Below are 22042 nucleotides of genomic sequence, written 5' to 3'. Positions count from 1 at the left end.
CGATCTCATATTATTCGATCTAACACCACTTGGACTGCAAAACAAATTGGTTTCCCTAATTGACTACTGTGACAATCATAATTTGAAGCTGAATTAAAAAAAAATCAAATATTCTGATATTTACAAAGAAGAGAAAGTTAATTTGCTACCAATGGAACATCAAAGGGATGATTATTCCACAAGCACTGGGTATGATATATTTAGGGTATAACTTAACCAATTCGACAAATGGCAGGTAGAAATTACAACGAAATCCCTTCCATTGATTGCACAAATGAAACTAATATACTTAAAGGTATGTCAATTCTCATTGATTCCGCTGATCGAATTCTACATTCTCAAAGTCGAAGCGATCATTATCTATGGCTTAGATTTATGTTCCATTGGAATTGGCTTAGCCTTGAATAAAATCCAAGGCAAAATATGGAAAAAAGTGTTGCATCTATCGCCATCTTTGCCTAACGCCATAATTATACACGAACTGGGACTTACGTCCCTAGCTATGAAATATCTATGGCGGAAAATGGCTAGCTATGCCAAAATATTAGACCCTGCTCCAAATTCATTATATGAAGATCTGCGAAAAATGCTAATACAGGGTTCTCCAAAATCTGTTCATGTTGCTGGTCAATTGTCGAAAACACCCTAGAAATGATTGCAATGGATACTATTGACCTAATTAAATTGCCACAACTTGTGAAGAAGAAACTATTGAAACATGACTGGGCACTCATATCTGATAAAATTAGGACTTATACAGCGCATAAGGAATACGCAAAATTCTGACACAAACAAAAACCATTGCTCCCTTATATCAGACAGATTCCCTGTCAGAAGATACGCATCTTATACATACGTTTTAAATTTAACCTGATACCTACACTAGAGCCTACAAAAAATTGGGTGGGTAATGCTCTACTTTCTGAAGATTGTAGATTCTGTAAAACCCAGGTAAACGAATCCTTCAAAAATCTTGTTTTATATTGTGCGCATTTCGCAAAGGAAAGGCTAAGATACATAGGGAAATATGTGGATGAACCTGTTACTAACAAATTGGAATTGTTGTGGACACAATGCATGTGGGGATATAGGCAATCACTGATTATCGATCTGTGTCATCTTCTATCTGTGATGAAAGACTTGAATATGGGAAACCTCAAAATTTGAATTGGCTACAATGAATGTATATGAAGTGAACCAATGAATTAATAGGTCTTTGTCTTAGATACTTTTATTTTTAAGTGGTATTGTTATTGTTCCGACTTATGTCAATATGATTTATTTCGTTGTTCTCTTATGTTATTGTCCTTGTTTGTTTTTATAATCTTCTTTTCTTCTTCTTTGTACTTTTTACAAATTGTTTTAAACTGTGTTGTAAAGATATTTTATATCGTAAAACAACAATAAAAAATAAAATGTGACTGCTTATTGGGAATCTATGTCAATACTGTCTTGGAATATAGCAGGTTCAAAGGGGAAAATCACTAATAATGTTATAAAAGAGAAACTGAGTGGGTCTGTGATCATCCTCTTACAAGAGACATGGGAAGAAGAGGAAATGTTTTTTGTGAATTTGATGGATATTTTGGCTATCAGATAAAGGCAAAAAAGGGGCAAAGAGGGAGGTATTATGGAGGTATTATGGAGGTGTGGCTACCTTGCTAAAGGGCTCCCTAGCCTGTGAGATCAAAGAAGTAAAATTGGAAAGGGATAAGTTGATTCACGTTCCTAAATCAATCCCATCAGAGGGCCACCCAGTGTATTGTATTAACATCTATAACAGCCCCTCTGAAAAATATGTCTTGTGTCCAATTGAAACTCTTGAAGAAACCGTCCTTCTTCCACTCTGCAACCCCTTTAGCTTCTCCAGGATAGGCCAGAAAGATGTATCCTTGGCCTTAAGCCCAGGCACTGCATCTCTACTGCATTAAAACATCTTCACTGGCTCCCGATTACTGCATAGATTAAATTAAAATCCCTCTGCATCATCCACATGGCTGTCTGGGCCCGGCAACCACGCAATCTTTAACTCTATCTCACCAAATACTCTCCCTATAGACCACTTTGCTCCTCTAGCACCAACTCTTTGTGTGTAAAGCATTTTGCCAAACTGGCGGCAGGGGCTGCTCACTTTCCTCTGCGGGTTCCCTCCTTTGGAATAGCCTCCCCCTCTCCCTGCTCCTGGAGCGGGATAGTCTTAAATTAAGTTTGGTAAGCTTCTTAAGACTTCTTAAGACTTTCCTCTTTTCCTCCTCCTTCCCTCCTTCTCTCCTCTGCTAATCCCACAGTTGCTGCATCATGTCCTTGGCCTTTATGCATCTTCTGGGCCTTGACCACCCACACCATTTCTACCCAGCTCCAGTCTGTCCAGAGCACTTTGCATCTGCACACCCTCCACTCCGGACGCTCGCACTTACACCTCCCATGGCCCAGGCCATGTAGCACTTCACATTCATTGCACTTAATGTATGGCTCACCCACGAGCTCTGACTTCCCAGCACTTACCCCATCTTCCCTCTTCCTTTCTTCACTTGCAAGTTCTGAATACTCACATGGCATAGTAGGTTCACTCCTCCCTCTTCTCCCTCTGCTCTTAATTATTGTGTTGTAATTTATTTCCCACCCTCACTCCCTCCCTGCCCTTTGGGTGCTTTGAAACAGTATATTATTATTGTGGAAGCATCTAAAAAGCAAACAATAAATACAATAAATAAATAAATACATACATAAATGAATAAATATTGAGAGATTACAAAACCAATCAAGTGATAAAGACATAATGGTAGTGTGTGGAAGTGACCGGAATCTAAAAATGGGTAATGGACTGATTGAAGGTCATCTATCATCTGGATGAAGATGGGTTACTGAGAGTCCCTACGGCACAAATGATGGATACGAGCATGTGTGTGCTTCAATCCTGGCACTGGCTGATGGAGGCAGGACTTAGATCAACCAATGGTAGATTGGAGTTGGACATTCCTGGTGCGATTACCTTTAGAAGCAGGAGAGGAAGGTCAACCATAGATTACTTCCTGGTCTCAGTTAATATATGGGAACTGGTGAAGGACCTCAGAATAAGGGAAGATTTGTATAATGACCATTATGCTCTCGATCTAGCCCTAAAATGGCCATGCACCGAGTGGAGAGATAATCAATTTGATTATATCGCAGAAATTGCCTGTGAATGCAGTACCACTAAAAGTCTGATATGGAATAATTTGACAAAAGCTATCTTGGGAAAAACGATTGTGACATCCAATATGGTCCTTATCAAGGCACTGTTGAATCCAGATACTAATTCTGTGGCAATAAAACAAACATTCATGCTCACAATGGGGAACATTGAAGAGAAATGCATTGGGGGATGCGTGCCAAAAGTGAAAAAGGGCCCCAAGGCAGGATGGATTGACAAAGATTGCATATTGGCAAAGGCAAATCTACTAAGCCTACGTAAAAATCAAGACTTCATGAAATGGGAGATTGTCCATGCAAGGGCAAAGTGTAAAGACCAGATTAGAAAACATAAGATACAGTTAGACAATCAAGCATGGGATAGGTTAGAAACAGTAAGTAAAAATAATGACTCATGTAGCTTTTGGAAAGAAATTAATGGTCGCCCTGCATACAGTGAACAAATAATGGGACTGGAATGTGGCATTCAAGATCAGTCATGGATGGACCACTTTAGTAAGGTGTATAAAGCAGAGGGATGGGAAAATATGTGATGTATTCCCTGCCAGAAAACCAGGGAAGTGTGGTCAATGTAGAGGGTAAGGTTTTCCTATCAATTGCAAAGGTGACAAAAGCAATTCAAGTCACAAAAAGAAGGCATGCCCCTGATAGTGATGGGGTACCAGCAGAGTTTTAGCAAGATAATGACATTATTGTTTAATGCAATAATGAGCACGAGACTGATACCAAGGGAACGTCGAAGAGCAATAATTATTCCAAATTACCAAAGAAAGTCTGTGGAAAAACAGCACAATCATACCGCCCTATATCCCTTTTGAATACAAGTTTTAAAATGTTTGGGAAGTGCCTACTCTCCAAACTCTCCAAACTACTTTCGTGCTGGGCACCACCACCCCCTTTTTCTTTACAACAATACAGCACTCTTTATAACATTATCACCTCCCTTTACACTCCTCATTTCGGAGCTAGGGCCCCCTTTGAAACGTGGCGAGCGAAGCCCCCTGCAGCTTCGCGCACCATGCTTTTGAGCCGCCCGCCTTTCCAGCGCTGCCTCTTCTCGGCGCACCTGCAACGCACTTTTAACTCCTCCTCCTTCCTCTCTGACCCCACTGCCTGCACAGTGTATGCCCTTCTCTTCCCCCTCCCACTGGTCGCACCGCCTCTCAGTGCGACCCCTTTGATTGAGGACGTGCCAGCATTCTCCATGCGTGGCCGCCTGTCTCTCCATCACCCTTCCTTTATCGCGTGCCTCTGCACCGATTACGTTGAAGAAAACCACTGTATCCTAGGCAAGGCTTATGGGTGACATCACCATATACTACAAGGTGTTACCAGTACGTACAGTTACAATGAAAAATGCGTGCCAGTTTTTACAATGTTATTCCCCACAGCTGTCTTCCCACCATGCCTGGAGTGGAGAATTCATGAATCACTTCGTTATTATAATTGAGCTGCACCCGCTGCGTTCCTCACTAGGGGAACTTAACCAGCCAACTATCTTCTGCACTGAGAAACAATCTAGCTACCTCCTGTGGGAATACGTCATCTATTCACTGAGCTAAAACACTCAATTAATATGAATCCTCATCTATTCATTGATCTACAATGCCAACTCATAGGAATGCCATACCCCCTTATACAGGTGTTTGCGATCTAGACCCATCAGTGCGTGGGTGCTCGAAGCCCCACCCAGCTTGCTCTGTAACACTAGAGGGGACGGCTTTCGTCCCGATCCCGCTACACCTTACACATCGATCGCCGCTCAATGACCAAAATCTTTTCTTAACAGACTGCAAAAAACCACCCGCCACCCTGTTCACAATTCTTCCTGCCACCCGCACAACATTACACTGCTGGTTGCGTGTGCTATACTCACATAGGGCTCTCGCCTGCTGGTGCCGCTCAACTGCAGGCACCCCTCCCAATCAGCTCGCCGCCTCTCCTTGTCTGGACGACATCTGGACACTTGCCAACCGCGGGCGGGATACTTCTGAAGTCGGCTCCCAACAGCCAATCTCCAGATTGCGCTGTCCGGTCATCTCGCAGTTCCGCGATGGTCCTGCATTTCTCCAAAGGGGGCAACAGCAGAGGGGGCCGCATTGCCAGGCCACATTGATGCAAGCGGCCTTGCTGTGGTCTATCTCACCATCTCAGCAGTGCTTCCAACTTGTCGGGGTAATTTCCCTGGGGTCGGCAGTGCCTTCCGCGGACCTCCTGGTTGGGGCAGTCCCAACTCCCCGGCATCCCAAAGGAGTATGAGGCACACACAAGAGCAAAGAGTTACTGCTGTTTATTGCACAAAACAGACAGAGGCAGGTTCTCAGAGTACAGGTACCCAGGAAAACGCCTCATTCATGGTGGGCTCACAGGTGCTTTTTCTAGCCAGATGACGCGACTACATGTGTCACCTGGAAAAACTAGCCCCTAAGCCTAACGCTATTTCGGGTTGGCTCCCTGAGTGGTAGGGTCAATATAGACCTGTATAGAAGAAAAGGTTATTGGCACCTCGTATTCTGATTGGTTTGCCCGCAAACCCCCAACCCTGGGACCATCGTTGTTCCCAGCTCGCAGTGTACCTGGTGCTGGCAACAATGTATGACTATGTGTCAGTGGCAGACAATGGACAGGTCTGACTACTGGCTGTTGAGTGTCCCTTTCCCATCGCTGTTGGTGTCCAGCTTGTCACTTCGTTGTTGCAGTCTTTGCCCCAGACATGAGTCCCCAGAGCTTCTCTGGTCCTTGTGGCTTGGCATCGTAACAGTTCGGCCTGGTCACGGGTTGGGAGACCATGGCTGGAGCAGAATTACGTGTATTCGATTTGTATTTCGGCTGTGAGGAGCGTTTAGCAGTAGCTGGTGTAACCTTGTAGCGGGGAGCACGGCATGTAAATTGTAACTTCGTGGCCTTGGCTGTGGGTTTGTTCTGCATGATCAGCAACTTGCAGCTTCGTCTGAGCTGCTCCAGCCTGGCGCAGGCCATGTGTGGCAGCGTATAGTCCATAATACAGGTGTTGCGGGGGCGACATGGGTTCTTATGCTTTAGTCCATATTCAGGGCTACATCTTCATGGTTTTAGTAGCAAGGAAGTGTCTGCATATATACACAAGCTCTTCTGGCATCTTGCGTTTCTACAGTGCTGTAGTTGGCCTATGTGAAAAATAACAACAATGCATATGTGAGTGTGAGTGCTCCTCTATGTCATAGCACTGAGTATGTTCTTTGTGTGAATTGGTGTATGTCTGATCCATGAGCTTTGTGGCACGTGTGTTCTTGTCTGCTGGCTATGTCGTCATGGCATCTCTAACGATGGCGATATTTGTGGGTGATGTCTAATCGAGTTGGTCCATATGGTTGGTGTCAGCTCCACTCGAGGTTCCAGCACGTGGTTGGGATGACGCGTGGCTTGCCTGGGTGTGCGGGGCGTGGCCACGGTGGATGTTGATGTCCGGGGTGGCAGTGAGCTGGGCAACCTCCTCCCGCGGTGGGTGCTTAGGTCGTGACATCATAGGCCATGGTCTGGACGAGAATCGGGGAAGGGATCATCCCATTTTCCCTCTTCAGGTGGCAATTGGAATAGAAGATTGATTGCTACATTTGTATAGCATTTACTCCAGTTGTATGGTTGAATTAATTTAAAAGGGATTATGGGAGCATATGCTATGGTTTCTGTTTGTACTAGTTGTCTTTATAGAGGTTTTCTTTTTTGAGGTACTTAGCCAGATATGGAGTGCACTGTTGTATTCTAGGCTGCAAAGAATGTCTGACTTTTGAATGGTATTATAATATGAAAGAGACAGGGAGAATTGTTCTCTACAAAGATACATACATATCTTTTAAAAGAAGGAAACATGCTATGGTGCAGGGATTGTTTTAGTTTGTTCATGTTTGTGAAAACTGATGATTAGAAACTGGATATTGCTATCATTTGGATATATTTAAAAGCCAATGACTGTCCAATGACTGTCCTAATTAGTCCATTGACAAAATTGTGTTGTACATCAAGGTTGCATTTTAGTATTACTCTGCAGTTTAGGCACAGAGTTAATCATTTTTCCAAATCATCCGTGTTTGAGATACATTTTTCAATGTGATTTAGTTGTGCTTTTGCCGCATAGGGAGTGCCATGCCATGCACTTCCAGTATGTCTGTGGAGCTGATATGGACCATGGTTGCATCTTGTTTGTCAGCATTGTTTCATTTAATTCTTTACAGTTTCCAAGGGTTGGCATGAAGCACATGCTTTTTTGAGTTTGTTGTGTATATTGTTTAAGCACATTAGGGGCAGATGAGTTTTGTTCATACAGCTCATTTTTCAGTCTACTTTTCATGGATGACATTGCGTCTTCAGTAAACACACCAGTTCTAATGCTTTTTTTTAACAATGTGAGCATATGTTAGATCTGCAGACTGATCCATCTTTTGAGCTACTTCTCTGTAGCAAAAATGATACCACAGATTGATGTTGCCTATGCTGTCGAGTGTATTACGACATTCTTTGTAGCTTAATGTTTTAAATATGGGTTGCCATTTCACTGGTGTTAACTGTAGGAGATCAACAACAATAACATATTTTCCTCCAAACAGTTCTTCACATCGCGTTTTATAGAGTTCTGCACACTTCAATCGCAGCTTCTGCTGATAATTAGTAATATTCTGATTTTTTTGTTGTTCTTCTGGGAGGAGGAGTAGTCAAAATTGCATCTCCTATGTTGTAAGCAGCTAGACCTGACCTGTGGGGGTTGTTACAACAGAAAAAATGCTGTAATTTGTTTTGTCTTCTAAAAATGTTCTGAATGTTTTAATTAGAATGTTTTTTCCAGATCTGGCTTTACCACTTACATACAAGAGCAGGGGTTTGTAATTTGTACAGTTATTTCCATGTTTTTGTCCATGTTCAGTGGCTTCTATGTAAATTGTGACTTGTTCATCATTTAACTGTGATTTAAGCATTGGCACATCTTATTTAGACTGTTTGGAATGATATGTGATGTTTTCTATCACATACATTGGTATTTGTTCATTGTTATTTAGGAGTGTTTTTATCTAGCATGTTTCAATTTCTTCTTCTTGTTGGGGTTCATTGTCTAACATTTCCATCTACTGTTTAAGATGTTCATTTGTTATACTGCTTTCATTTGTCTTGAATGAAGTTTCAAATGCGTCATGGTCAGACATTTTAGTTATGGGATTGTTCCTTTGTATAAGAAGTATGACAAAGCATTCAACATGGCAGCAGAAGGACATTTAAAAACAGTAATGAGCTTCTGTGATGGGTGCTGGAACAAAGCACGTTTTGAAGCTTAGACAACCCCTTGAAGTTGAAGTGAAGTTAAAGACAAGGTTGTGCAGTCGAGTGTAATATAAAGGTCTGCTATAGTTTTGGAAGACAGCAGGCCATTTTTTTTAAAAAAGAATGGGTCCAATATTTTCTGTGCTATAATTTGACAATCAAGGTACTTTTAATCATTGAATTGCATAGTTACTAACAAACAGAAGTTCAAGTTCTATAATGGAGAGGGAACAAAGGACTGGATAAGCATCTACAGATTGGAATGTGTTATGCTTGCAACTATGAAATTGTGGAATGCTATGAATATTAGCGCATGTGAGTCACTGTATATGGAGAAATAGTTTTTAAAGTACTAATTAACTATTTGGATAGGTGCTGCAGTGAAGTATATTTTGCAACACAGAGCATCAGTTGTTCTTCAAGTTATATTTTAAAAAAAGGTGGCATAAGATATTACTTTTGAAAATGAAAGAATACGTGTAGTAGGTCTTCTTTGAGTTGGACTGTGGGATGTAGATCCTGTTAAATCTGAAAATAGAAATCTGTAAAGGTTTGCACAGTAGGTTGTGATAGAGGAGGATCTGAATCACAGCACAAATGCACACTCAGAGTTGAAAGACACATCTGAACTGTTGAATTAAGTGACAGGGTTAGGATGGGTGTGTGATTGTTTGAATGTAGCCAATCAGGGAGTGTTACAGAGATAAAGGTTAAAAGAGAAGAAGGGCTGTAGTGTGCTTTGTCATCCGTGGACATACACAACTGTTCACGGACGGATCGCACGTGCCATCTGGGTTCTTTTACCATGTCCTGCAGGGACAGATGACTGCGGAAGCCACGGACATCACGGATGTCCGTGAACGTCAGGCATCTCAACCAATCAGGTCTTCTGTTTGTGGAAGAGGAGTTGAACAGCAGAGAAGGACATAGCATCAAGTGCTTCATTTTATGTATGAATTTCTGAAAGCATGGCGCTCAACAATAAGACTCTTTGGATAATAGGAGATTTGTGGGTTCATTGGCTGCAGATATATGCAGAGTGGCTTGGCATCTCACATAATCTTGGCTTAGAAAAATTGAAGGTGGTATGGCATGGAGTTTGTGGAATGACATGGAATCAACTATTACCCATGTGTAGAAATATGGTGCATTTGAAACATCCAAAATGTATTGTAGTACATTGTGGATGTAATAGAGTAGGGAATGCAACTGGTGTATCTTTGCAGTTTGCCATAAAAGATATTTTCAAAAGCCTAATGCAATATTTTCTACAAACAATGACTATTTGTTGACAAATAAGTCAGCGACAACTGTGGACAAGATCAAAGTTGGTTGCCCACATGTAGAAAAAGCAAGGTGGAATGTCAATAAAGTTGAATGTGCATTCCTGCAAGATTTTGGAATGTCATCTCTTGAAAATCATAATATACAACATGATGGAGTGAGTGAACATTTTCAGAATAGATGGAGTACATCTAACAAGTGTTGGAAATTACTATTTTCTTTCCAGTACTCAGAATGCAGTGAAACAGTTTTTGTTAAAGAAATGATATTTGAAGAGTATGTAATGAAAAAATGTATTAGTCCACATTTTACATATACATTTTAAAATCGCAGTCTTACTAGAATAAAAAGGCTCTTTTAAGAGTTAACATTAAGGAGTATGGGAAGAAGGAGTTCATAGAGCTTCCATGCTCAGTTTTTTTCATTGTCTAGTCTACGGACATTTTCTCCTCATAGCGGACATCAAGGGTGAAGAAACCGCAAGGAAGCTCATGGTGTTTGTAGTGTAATGTAAATGGAAGGTGTACAAGCTTTGAGTATGGCTTTGACGCCATCTATTTACATTGCAGTGTATTTTTAATTATTTGTATGGTAGAGAAGGCGGATGGGACAGAACATTATTTATGTTACCTTTTTTCCTCTGTGCTATACAAATGCTCCAGTATTTGCAACAGCATGGATTGTAATGCCGATGGAAATGCAGGAAATACTTAGAGAGTCCACCATCTTTATGCATAAATATAAAGTAGATGGAGTCTATGAGAAATGCACGTATTTTGTATATTCTATTTGTATACTTGTTGTGTTATTTTCTTTCTGGCCAAGAGAGGGAGGGAAGGTGGGATAGAGAAGGGGCACCAACCACTATAAGGGAGGGACGAGTGGACAATGGAAGATGTGGAGCACTGTGTATAAAAACTATGGTTGGGGGCAATTCTTATCATGGGCCTTAACAGTAGCCTCAAAGGTGCTGTGGAATTGCTGCCATTTACAGATGAGTGTGTCATAGTACACACACAAGACAGTTGTCTGTTGAAGGTACGAGTCAACTACCACCTTTATGGAAAACGAGACAGCTGGAAGAATCCTTGGCCTCACTATGGTAGAATGAGTGGTGGCAGGAGTGGATGATGAGGGTTCCGCAGATGAGGTACTGCAATGCCCTGTGAAAAGAGCTGCCTTTCAGAGGGCAGTCCGGTGGAAAATCATGGTTTGGTGGCACATGGAGGTGGTGCTGAAGGAGTACTCCCGCTTCTGGCCATGACTGAGTGTCACTTTACACTCAGTGCAGCACACACAGGCACCTTGAGCCTTTGGCACTCCCCTAGTGGTGGTTTAAAAACTCCACATCTAGGAGTCTTTCCGACCACCTGATGTAGAATGCACCACTTCTACTGCATCCTCATCTTCCTGTTCCTCCTGCTGTTCATCTGCTGCAGTGTTTCTGTTCCCTTGTCCAGGTCCTCCAGGTGGTTGTCATGGTGGCACCACAGCGGGAAGGATGTCCATGACTGATGCTTCAGGTCTCCAGTCCCAAAATTCAGCTCCCAAGAATTTATATCTTTTTCTGTGCTCTACCATATTAAGAATGACTAAAAGAAATGGGCGGGTCCCCTTGAAGGTACCATCTCCCTTCTTTCCTCCTGTCCGCGGACTTAAGAGGCAAATAAAAGTCTATTCAAATGGTTAAATAGTTCAGAGAACAACAAATAATGCTAGAAGCAGTTGTGGAGGAGTACATTTTCAACTTGATAGTTGGTAGTGTGGGCGCAAATTGGATTTCAAAATGTCAGCGAAACACAGACATCGACCAGAGACTCGTCATCAAGCCACATTGACACAGGACATTTGAGACTCTCTGCGATCATGTCAAAACATTTGCTAATGTTAGCGCAGCTGGGTGACATCACGTGGGTGTGCTGTGATGACTGCAGCTGTCCCCTGACATTTGCAAACTATTTAAAAGTGCTTCATGTTGTTAAAGTCACGTTTGTTGATTGCAAACGTTTGTGTAGCTGAGTGACATCACCTGGGAGCTCCATTGGCACCATGATCATGCTGTGCATTCACAAACTAATCAAAAAGGGTGTCACTGTCGCTGTGGACATGGTGATCTGTTCACAAACATCAGCCAACCACATGATATTATTGTAATAATAGGTTGCAGCCTTTAAAGTGCCATTTAAAAAATAAATAAACTTAACACATATTTACACAATATTTACATTAATATATATTATAATAAGGAGGGAGAATCACTGGGGGAAACAAAACTAGTGGAATTTGGGGGTGGCATGGGTTCATGATTGGGTTAATAAGGGATAGAAATGTCATCAAATAGTTGATCACTAATATCTTCTGGGAATGATTGGATGATTGATGGAGAAAGGGTCACAGGTACAGATAGGGCAGTGAACATCACAATTTCGTATGAAATGATTTTAACATATGTAGATAGTTCTGTAATTGTATTTGTCACTTGAGTCATCTGTACACATAATTCTTCATCTGATTTTCAATGCTATCTAATCTTTTTTCACATTTCTCTGCTTTTCCTCATGATTGCTGTGTTATTATTATTCTTGTACATTGTGAAGTAAAATATATATTTAAAATATAGATTTTAATAGTCTATGTATGCATAACAGAATTGTATTGTGTTGTACAATATATCAAATTATTTACCATTAGTGAGTAATTCCTCAGTTATATAAGCCATTCCAGAGTGTTGGTCATTTCTATTACAATATATTATGTTTACATTTAGTTATATAACATTTCCACACATGTATTGCTGTTACATAATACATGTTTATACATCAAATGGAAAGGTATAGTTGACTTATTCAATTCAAAGAATGTTGTGCTTCAGTGCCTGTCAGGTGCTGATGTGAATTGTTTAAACAGGGTGTACAGTTTTCTTCAATATTTGGTACAATCCGTAAAAGTGTGTTATCTTTTCAAAACCAGTATTCTATTTTTCAAAGTTATACGGTTATATGGATGTAAAACATGGTTGCTTTGATTGTTTGCATTGTTGCTGTATGTATAATTTTTCTACTGAAATACAAAAAAATGACATTGGCCCCCACTGTGATTTTGGGTAATATTGATGCCACCTCTCTCCAGGTATGTCCGTGTAGTAAGGATATTATCCACAGACATCAGAGCTATTTTGTGGCAGGGGAGAATAATCTTTATGCGCAAAAGTTATGAAGAGAAATTATGAAGCTGGTAAATTCAGTTGCAAAACCTATGATATTCATTGAAACAACTTTGTTGAGGGTACGTTATGGTTCAGTTGCACCAATAAAAACCTATGGACTTGAGTGAAAACGCATTAGTTAAAGGAATGTTGTGGTTAAGTTGCACTAACAAAAACGTATGTAATTCAATGAAAAAAACCTTTGGAACTTTCCCCTGGAACCTTCCCCTCTGCTCTAAAGCACTCCCTTGTGCAGCCCCTCCTGAAGAAACCTTATGTCGATCCTCCCAGCCTGGCAAACTACCGCCCAATCTCCATCACTCCTTTCCTGGGCAAACACCTGGAAAAGCTGGCCATGTCCCAGTTTACTCCACACAGCTTACTGAATCTGTTGGCTGTCTCTATGACCATCAGTCTGGCTTCAGAGCAGCCAGAGGCACGGAAACTGCTCTCCTAACACCCGTGAAGATCTGCTCACTAAGCTCGACTCTTCCCTTCCCTTTGTCCTCATCCTCCTTGATCTTTCCTCTACTTTCAACAGGGTCAATCATGAGATCCTGATCAATCGTCTCTGTGAGAACCTGGGCATCACGGATCTGACCCTGGCATCATGGAGCAGGCTCTTGCTTGGCTGACCTCCATCCTCCTGGTCTGACTCTCCCAGGTCCAACCCTTCTCTCCACAACCTTTCTCTCTACGTGTGGCATTCCCCAGGGCTCTAACCTCTCACCCTGGCTTTTCAACGTCTTCTTGGCCCCTTTGGCCCACCTCATCTCTACCTTCTCTAATTTTCAGTGTTATGCAGATGCCACTCAGGGTCCCTTCAGCCTCTTTTACTCTCTCACTCATTCCTGACTGTCTATCTGTGATTCAGGAGTGGTGCACCGCCAACAATCTTTGCCTTAATGCCAGTAAGACCGGGATCCTTCCCATTGGGACCCATGCTCCTGCTTTCCCGCTTTCTCTATGGCCGCTCTCCTTGTAAGGCAAAGAAACTTGGTGTCATCTTCGACTCCACTCTCTCTTTCTCTCCTCACATCATTGACATCTCCAAGAAGGCCCACTACTAGCTGCACGTCCTCAAAAGTACTCTTCCTTTTCTCACTTTCACCCAGAGGCTCACGGTCTCCAGAGCCCTGGTTTTCACTAGGCTGGACTACTGCAACAGCCTCTTTCTCAATCTGCCTTCCTCTTCTCTCCACCCTCTGCAACTAGTCCAGAACAGCAATGCAAGACTTGTCCTTGGCCTCAAGCCTAGAGATCGTATCTCTCCTGCCCTAAAATCTCTATGGCTCCTTTGGCTGCAAAGATCAAGTTCAAGACCATCTGAATCTTCCACAAGGCTTTCTGGGCTGGGTCCTGCCTTGCATCCAACTCTCTCTCTTCCTAAACGCCACCCTTCTCAAGCCCTTCACTCAGCCATCTCCAACTCTCTGAGGGTCAGACGCTTCTCCAGGAGGAGAGTGGGGGGGTCGATTTCTCTCCTCTGCAGGTGCCTCTCTCTGGAATGGCCTCCCTGACCCCTCTCAAACCTGAGCAGGACAACCTGAGGTTCCAGAAGCAGCTCAAGACCTTCTGTTTTGCTTCTGCTTTCTCTCTCTCTCTCTCTCCCTGCTGACCTACCCATTGGCTGTGATGACTGGTTGCCTGGCTACCCTCTGATCCTTACTGGGACCATGCTCCCCCATGACTAGTAGCCATGTACTTCCTCATGGCCTACCTTGCACTTAAAGGGTGTATCCGTAACCCTACAGTCCTCTGCCTCATTGCACTTAGTCAGAGCCGCCTGCTTTGGATGGCTGCACTTACTTAGAGCACTACTGCGCTCCTTACACTCCCTGCCGCCCCTGGCACTATCCCCCCACACTTGCATAATTTAAATGACACAAGGCCTAGTAAGATCGCTTGTTTTTGTCTTCCCTCTGTCTTCCCTTGTCACGCCCAGAAACACTTGTGTACAGGCGAGTTATAAATGACTCATCATATCATATCATATCATAAAGGGACGTTATGGTTATAAGACAAACTGGAAAAAAATGGCAGTGATAGAAAACTATGCAATCATCACTATCACCACTGCCATTCACTGCTAAGATTAACAGCCAGGTCATCAAAGATGACATCACAAATGGCATCATCAATGACATCACTGATGGCATTGCATATCCTGGTAAGTTGTTTTTGTTCACTGACAGTAACAATTTTAAGTAGAGGACTTGATCTGGTCATACTGCATTGAAAACATCATACACATACACTTAAGAAGCTGTATATGTAGACCTCAAGCTTGTTCTATATTCTTAAGTTACTTTGTTAGGATTTGGTCTGTGTTCATGGTGGACATACAAGGAACAATAAGCAGGCCCCAGACAGCTAATAATTTTTTCATACATGATCATGGTCTCTAATCTCAGTTTTATTTTCTGGTCATAGTATTTATTTCCTCCTCAGTAGAGTGTCCCTTTATGTGCCTCAGATATTTATGCATTGATGCTCCCCATATATATTTTGTGTACTAACACATGTGTGCAGTGATTCATGTATTATTAGCTGTTGATTCCAACTGTACCATTAGTCAAGATTCTGATAGGCTGGACCTATTATTCTACTCGCCACATAAAAAAGATTAAGAATAATTCTATAGTCCGTGCTGAAGCTATTTCCTTTGTCTATAGATTATTAGATCGCTGTATTAACAACAGGTGGTGGTGGCGGGCAGAGACACTAAGTGAAAGAGTGGGCACAGTCGAAGGCCATGGCTAGTGAGCAGGAAGTTATTTAAAAATTACACAGCCGAATTTGAAATGCAGTTAAGGTGAGTAAACTTAACTCAACAAATTCCTTGACATTCAGCGCATTGGGAAACTCAGGACCAGCTTAACTCTGCTTTTTCCCATTGCAAAGCCCAAGAGCACATATATATTTTAAGAGAAGGAATTTACAATGTAATACAAAATGGTATTATGAGGGATTTTGGGCCCCCCCCTTAAATTAAGAGTAAAAAACATGCCAAAGTAATAACTTAGGTTACATAAATGAACATGTATTGTTAACAATAAAAGAACATTCCTTCTTCCAATGATTTCCCTATTGCGTAGCACAGGACTTGGTTACATTCTTTTCTTTCCAGTGGCCTTCCCGCCATACATTCGGAATATGTGTTCATTAATGTTTGGCGAGCATAAGAGGGCCTGGCAAGTAAAACAATGTCATCCGCATATGCTAACAACAGAATCCTCATGCGGACCAAACGATCAGAGTTTTTCTGCCTCTAGAGTTACTAGATGGCCATTTCTGTATCAATCACAACATAATGTGAGCCAATGTTCGCTTCAAATGGTTTTGTACCTGTCCCATTAGAATCAATGTGGCCCTTTACTTTCGTGTTTGTATGTAAAACTATGAATAGTTTCAGTCAACCTGGAGGTATCCCCAAGTTACACAGAATGCGAGTGGAGCATAACAGTCTCCCGTCCACCACATCAAAGGCGGTAGATAGATGCATACATGCATAAAAAGGCCAGAGGTGCGGGGAGACAGATTGAACGAGTCCAAATCTAATCATTTCACAGTATGAGGGATGAGGTAGGTGGGTTGAGTTACAAGACTGGGCGCAGGTGAGAGGGCACATTCATAAGTATATGACAAGCTTTAGCTATCAGTATGGGGTGTGTGTTGTTTCTTCAAAGTGAATTCATTTTGATGCAATTACTTAGCACTTTTGTTCCTTTTTTTTAATAATAGGGGTTCCCTCCATGCCCTCCTCTACCCATTCCTATTGTTCAACATGTAGACGGAGTGGTTGCATAGTGTTAGGGCACAGGGATCTCTTGCTTCGTTTGCCCAGCTCTGCTCCTGTATGGAGTGTATGCTCCTGGGTTAACTGCCAGTGGTAACCCTAAGTGTGTGTTGTGCACTTCAGTAGCAGGTGGTTTATAAGTGGTTGGTGTGTGAGGTAGGTAATCAATTCTGTTTTGTATTTGAATGAGATCTGGTGGGACTGGGGTTCAATGTTGTGTGAAAAGAAGATGTGTTTTGTCTTGGTTGTCTCTAAGCAAGGCAGATGCTCTGACTTGGGTTTGAAAGCAACTGTCCTGTACTGCTGGTCATCCATGGATGCGGGTGGAATGTCTGTGACTGTAAATGAGTGACCTCTCGGGAGAATGTTGGGTGCACGTATTGAAGGTCAGTTGGGCCTGAGCTTGAGGGGATGAGAGTAGCTGGTTCGTAGTCCCAAAGTAAATATCTTCAAGAATAACAGGTGCCTGTGCATAGTGTAAAATAAAGTACCTGGACGTTTGTACAAGGAGACTCACGACTGTTCTCTAGTAAGAAAGTATCACACATCATTGTAACACAATGGTTGGACAAAAGTGTATGTAGTTGAGGTTGCAGGTATTTTTACTTTTGGAAGACACACAAAAGTAAAAATACCTGCAACCTCAACTAAGTTTGTTTGATGAACTGAATTTAGTCGACAAGGAGGGATCAGAAACTAGTACAGATGTGATAAACAATGGTGTGGGCAGTGTCCTTATCCTAGGGCCCTACAAACACTGCAAAGAAATATATCGTTCACCCTCCATTCCAAAGACCTGAAAAAGAAATGCAATAACCTGTTGGAAACTGAATATATCAATCGGGTTTGGGCTGTAGCATGAACAACCAGGACAAAGGGCCTACATAGGTTATGCTCTAGTTGGTAAGGCTCATCGCAGAGATGCCAGCTTTTAAACAGACTGTAAGTGCTCAAATGTGAGCTGACAGATTTTGGAAGGATATTGGGGAATGCAGTGGGTACAAAACGTATAGAAGGATTGCTCTGCTCATTCCACAAGGCTTTTAGTGTGTATGAGGAGTCGGGAATCATTGGTGGTAGTGAATAGCCATGGCATTGGTTGTTACAAGCAATTTTGAGAATGGCAGGGGATTCATTAAAGAGCAGAGTCACTGGAATAAATCACATGCATGATGATCTATGAAAAATACATTTATAGATGTGAGGACCAGATTAACATGGTTAACTCGATTTTGAACTAGGTGTTTAATGCAATGGACAAAGAGGAAAATGTTCCCTCATATACAGAACCAGATCTATATATACATAACAGCTTATTTGTGTGACCAAATACCTGAAGATCAAGGGAACTCTTTAACCACTGGAACCTACTGCGCAGTTCATTGTCTTGAAATCAGGGATTAACTGGCAGTAGGATGAGGTGTCTGCATTTCCGATGGTCCCCACATCGATGAGGGTCAAAAAGCTTCTTATCTCAAGTTCATTTCTGTGTTATTACTCACTGTCTCTAATGTAGCACCAAGTGGGATGTCTCCACATTCTTCATGTGAAAATTAAAAACTGTTGATAATGGTAAAAACTCTTCATTAAAAATGTGTTCATTGTTTATCTACAGTGGAATATTCTTGAAAACACGTCTTACTTTATAAAATCCAAAATGACCTTTTTTCATTGCTATTTACTGTTTAGCTATTGTATTTCATGACTAATGATCTACAATGTTATATGAGGTTATATTTTATAACATAAACAATGCAAACACTCTTCAATCATGATTGCTGATGAGAGGCACTGATTAATCATAATGTCCTATCTTGGTTTGCACTCTTCAGACGGTTGCCTTACACCCCATTGTGTGTTTGCCTGTAGGTCTTGATGACTGTCTGCAGCAATACATCAAGAACTTTGAGAGAGAAAAGATTGGTGGAGACCAGCTGCTACGCATCACACACCAAGAACTGGAGGAGTTAGGAGTCACCCGCATCGGCCATCAGGAACTTATATTAGAAGCTGTTGACCTGCTTTGCGCGCTGGTAAGCTTTCCCTGTTGAAAGATGCAATAATAGGACAGTGGGTAGTATTATGTGCTGTATTCGGTATCAACCAACAGCATGCTAGATATGCTTTAAAGCTAATTCAAACAGCACAGGGTTAATTTAATATAATTGCAAGCACCGATGTGTCAGGGTCCTAACTCAAAATCCAGAGAAAAGAAATATAACTTAAAATTAAATGTTATACTATGTAGGGTAATATTATTTAAAAACAAGAAAGAAAAGGGTGGCCTCTAGAATTGAACAATCCTGTGCTAGGCTCTGTATTAGTTTTGTTGTTCTTGATAGTTCTGTGCACGATCACAGGTTGGAAGAGGTTAACCCAGCACCTCTTGTAGGGAACTAGCGAAAAGTCCTGGTTACCTTGCAAATAGGAGTTTTTGTTGATAAAGAAATAAAGAAACACAACACGAGACAGTGCAACCAGCGTGAGAATCTTTTTATTTACAAGATTCAACCAAAGCCCCTGTTTGCAAGGTAACCAAGACTTTTCCCTAATATTATTTAAAGAAGCGGTCACGTTTTCAATAAAAGTGAGACCAACATGTCTGAATAAGAAATGTGGAAAATAGCAAAACAAGAAGTTAAAATGAACAGACACAGATTTGTATTGATGTGCTGATGGTGACTCCAACAAGCCTCTCTTTTTATTTTGGCTTTGTTTTACTGTATTGCTTCTAGTGCAAACCTAGTTCAAGAGCAGTGGAGAGATTTACAACAGGAGGGTGCCAGCAGTGGGCATATAATTGTACAAAGTAATAGGTCTGGCATGTATTGTTGAATTTTAGCGTTTTGTGGAACTGGAGGATAGTGGGGACATTTCCAGCCTCTGCAGGGATTGAGTGCTAAATGGTCAGGCATGACAGGAGAAGGACTGCTTGCAAGTCTTCTCTTTGTGGCAAGTTTATTCTCAAACCTTTTGATAGTTTGGCTATGTGATTTACGTTAGCCTACACAGATGTGGAGTTTAGCCACCAAATATGTTGGTGTCCCGTTAAAGACTCCTTTTTAAGTAATACATGCAGTTTTGAATTTCATCCTGGCGGCGAGGTGGAGCCAGTGAAGCTCACACAGTGTTGGAGAGATTTGGTAAAATTTGGGGCCACCTGTAATGAGGCCTGCTGTGGAGAGATGCGTTCCAGGTGTGCTGCCGAAGCCGAGTAAGGAGGGCTTTTCCCGTGACGATGTTTGAGAACATTAGGACTTGAACCACTGTGGAAGTCATGTGGAGGGATATTGTTTGGTGAGTGGACCAACAAAGACAAATTCAATCTTGGTGGGGTTCCGTTTGAGGTAGCATTTGGCATCCATGTTCGGATGGTAGCAAGGCATTCACTGAGACAAGCAATGTCCTGGGCACCAGTAACCCTAAGGAACAGCTGAGTGTCCTTTGAGACCTTTATGTTGGTGTTACAAGCAAACGATGAGTGTCAATGCAGACTTTCTTAGCAAAGATATGTTGTGCTCTCATGTGTGGATGATCCTGATATTATGTGAATTTGCGAATGTGTATTTTTTGATAATGTTATGAGTGTTTATGTATATAACATACTGATGTGATGTGTTGAAATGTGTTATTGAGATTTGTGGCTTCCTTTGGGAGGTAAAGTGATTGAAAGCCTACTAGCATATTTGCTGTTTCTTTTGGTTCGTGTAGGCCCAGGTTTGGAAGATGATCATCAAAAGTGCTCAACCTCATTGTTGATGACATAGCGCATTAAGATTCAATGTCAACACAATGCAAAGATTCACAGCATATCTTTTAAAATAGCTGGTTGCATTGTGTCCTACATTTTTTTATAAAATAATTCTTTGTTCAGTAATCAGATGTTCGAGATACTGATTCAAAAAACAAATATTTACCAGGTGCTATTTCCACAATAATTCTTATGCTATATTTAGATCCACTTTTACAGCATTAGAGGTGTGCAAATGGACCCGTTTTTTATTTGTATTTATTTAAACAATGCACTCAAAGTCTGCTGCCAAACAATTGAAATAGAGATACAGGGACTCAGTAGGAGCTCAGTGGTGTAGGAAAATATTACAGTAAAGGGGCAGTAATTATGTTACCTGACTAGAGGAATCTGCTCTACTTTCCTAGCAAAAACTGGAGGAATTACTGTAGAAGGGATTACCATTGCAATTACTAGTTTTATGGACTCCAAAAATGGAGATTAACACTACCATCTCCACACTTGAAATCTGGACGGAAATGTGCCATACTGCATGGTGTAATGGGAAATGGGGTTTGGTGGCCTTTCCAAATGGTGGGCTGAGCATCTAGTTAGCTTACTCAAAATATGTGCTGCATCCAATGGTATAAGTCTGGATTCTTATTCTGTGCAAGATGCTGGCTGCTCTGTCATGCTCCCCAAATCACTGCCTCCCGCTCTCACTCTTTGCCCCAAAAATAAAAGAATTACAACTCACTTTTGCTTACATGCTGTCTTTGCTGCTCCTCCCCCGAATCAGCAGCTCACCCTTCATTCTCTCCATCCGCCGAGGACATCGAAAAAAAGGCACTTGCTGGAACTCTTTGTCGCATTTTCTTGAAGGCCGTGCAGATGGCATGTTTTCTTTTTCATGAAAAAGCTCTGCATGCACTGCAATAGTTTTTTCTTACAAAAAATGAACTGTTAGCAATGAGATGTTATCCCGAGGTGCCAATGGCAATTCTGGCCAAAGGAAGTGGCACACAATATTGGGCGCAAACAGCTAGCATCTTCACTAATGGAATTCATTTATAATATGGCCTATCAACCCTGCCGGTGGGACGTTACCATGTGCTATGGCTCGCCACTCCAGACACTATCTCCTAAAAAACATTAGCACCTTGGGCCGGGGGCGCAGCCAATCAGGTTCTGCAGAGCGCAGGCCACCATCTTTCGCCACACCTTCCCTTTTATTTAATTAGGTGTTTGACTTTAGTTTAGCCTTTCACCTTCCACATACACTTATCACATAAGAAAAAAAAGAAAATGCAATCTAAAAGATGGCCTCCAAGGAGGGGGTCCGGATACCAACAAAAAGACCAATTTCTTCTCTTTACCCTCCTCACTATCATTGCTTATTCTACGTTAATTAACCCAAACACTTTCGCCTGGTAAGTCGTGACCGGCCTAGCCTCACACTCCCATGTGACAGGCCAGACACTCACTCCACTGGCTCCCTGTGGAAGCACGAATCACCTTCAGGCTACTATTCATCACATTCAAG

General features: G+C 41.8%; 1 protein-coding gene across 1 annotated transcript in view; it reads left to right on the top strand.

Annotated features, from left to right (window-relative positions):
- CNKSR2 (connector enhancer of kinase suppressor of Ras 2) overlaps window positions 1–22042 on the top strand; it is a 2376238-nt gene that overhangs the window by 233412 nt on the left and 2120784 nt on the right. The window contains exon 2 of the mRNA XM_069639527.1: window positions 18639–18802. Coding sequence (XP_069495628.1) covers window positions 18639–18802 — 164 coding nt within the window. The remainder of the gene's footprint in view (window positions 1–18638; window positions 18803–22042) is intronic.

The sequence above is a fragment of the Ambystoma mexicanum genome, chromosome 7q (assembly GCF_040938575.1).
Source record: "Ambystoma mexicanum isolate Mex_15411 chromosome 7q, UKY_AmexF1_1, whole genome shotgun sequence".
Lineage (NCBI taxonomy): Eukaryota > Metazoa > Chordata > Amphibia > Caudata > Ambystomatidae > Ambystoma > Ambystoma mexicanum.
The sequence above is the reverse complement of the archived record's forward strand: the minus strand, read 5'-3'. Positions and strand labels throughout refer to the sequence as shown.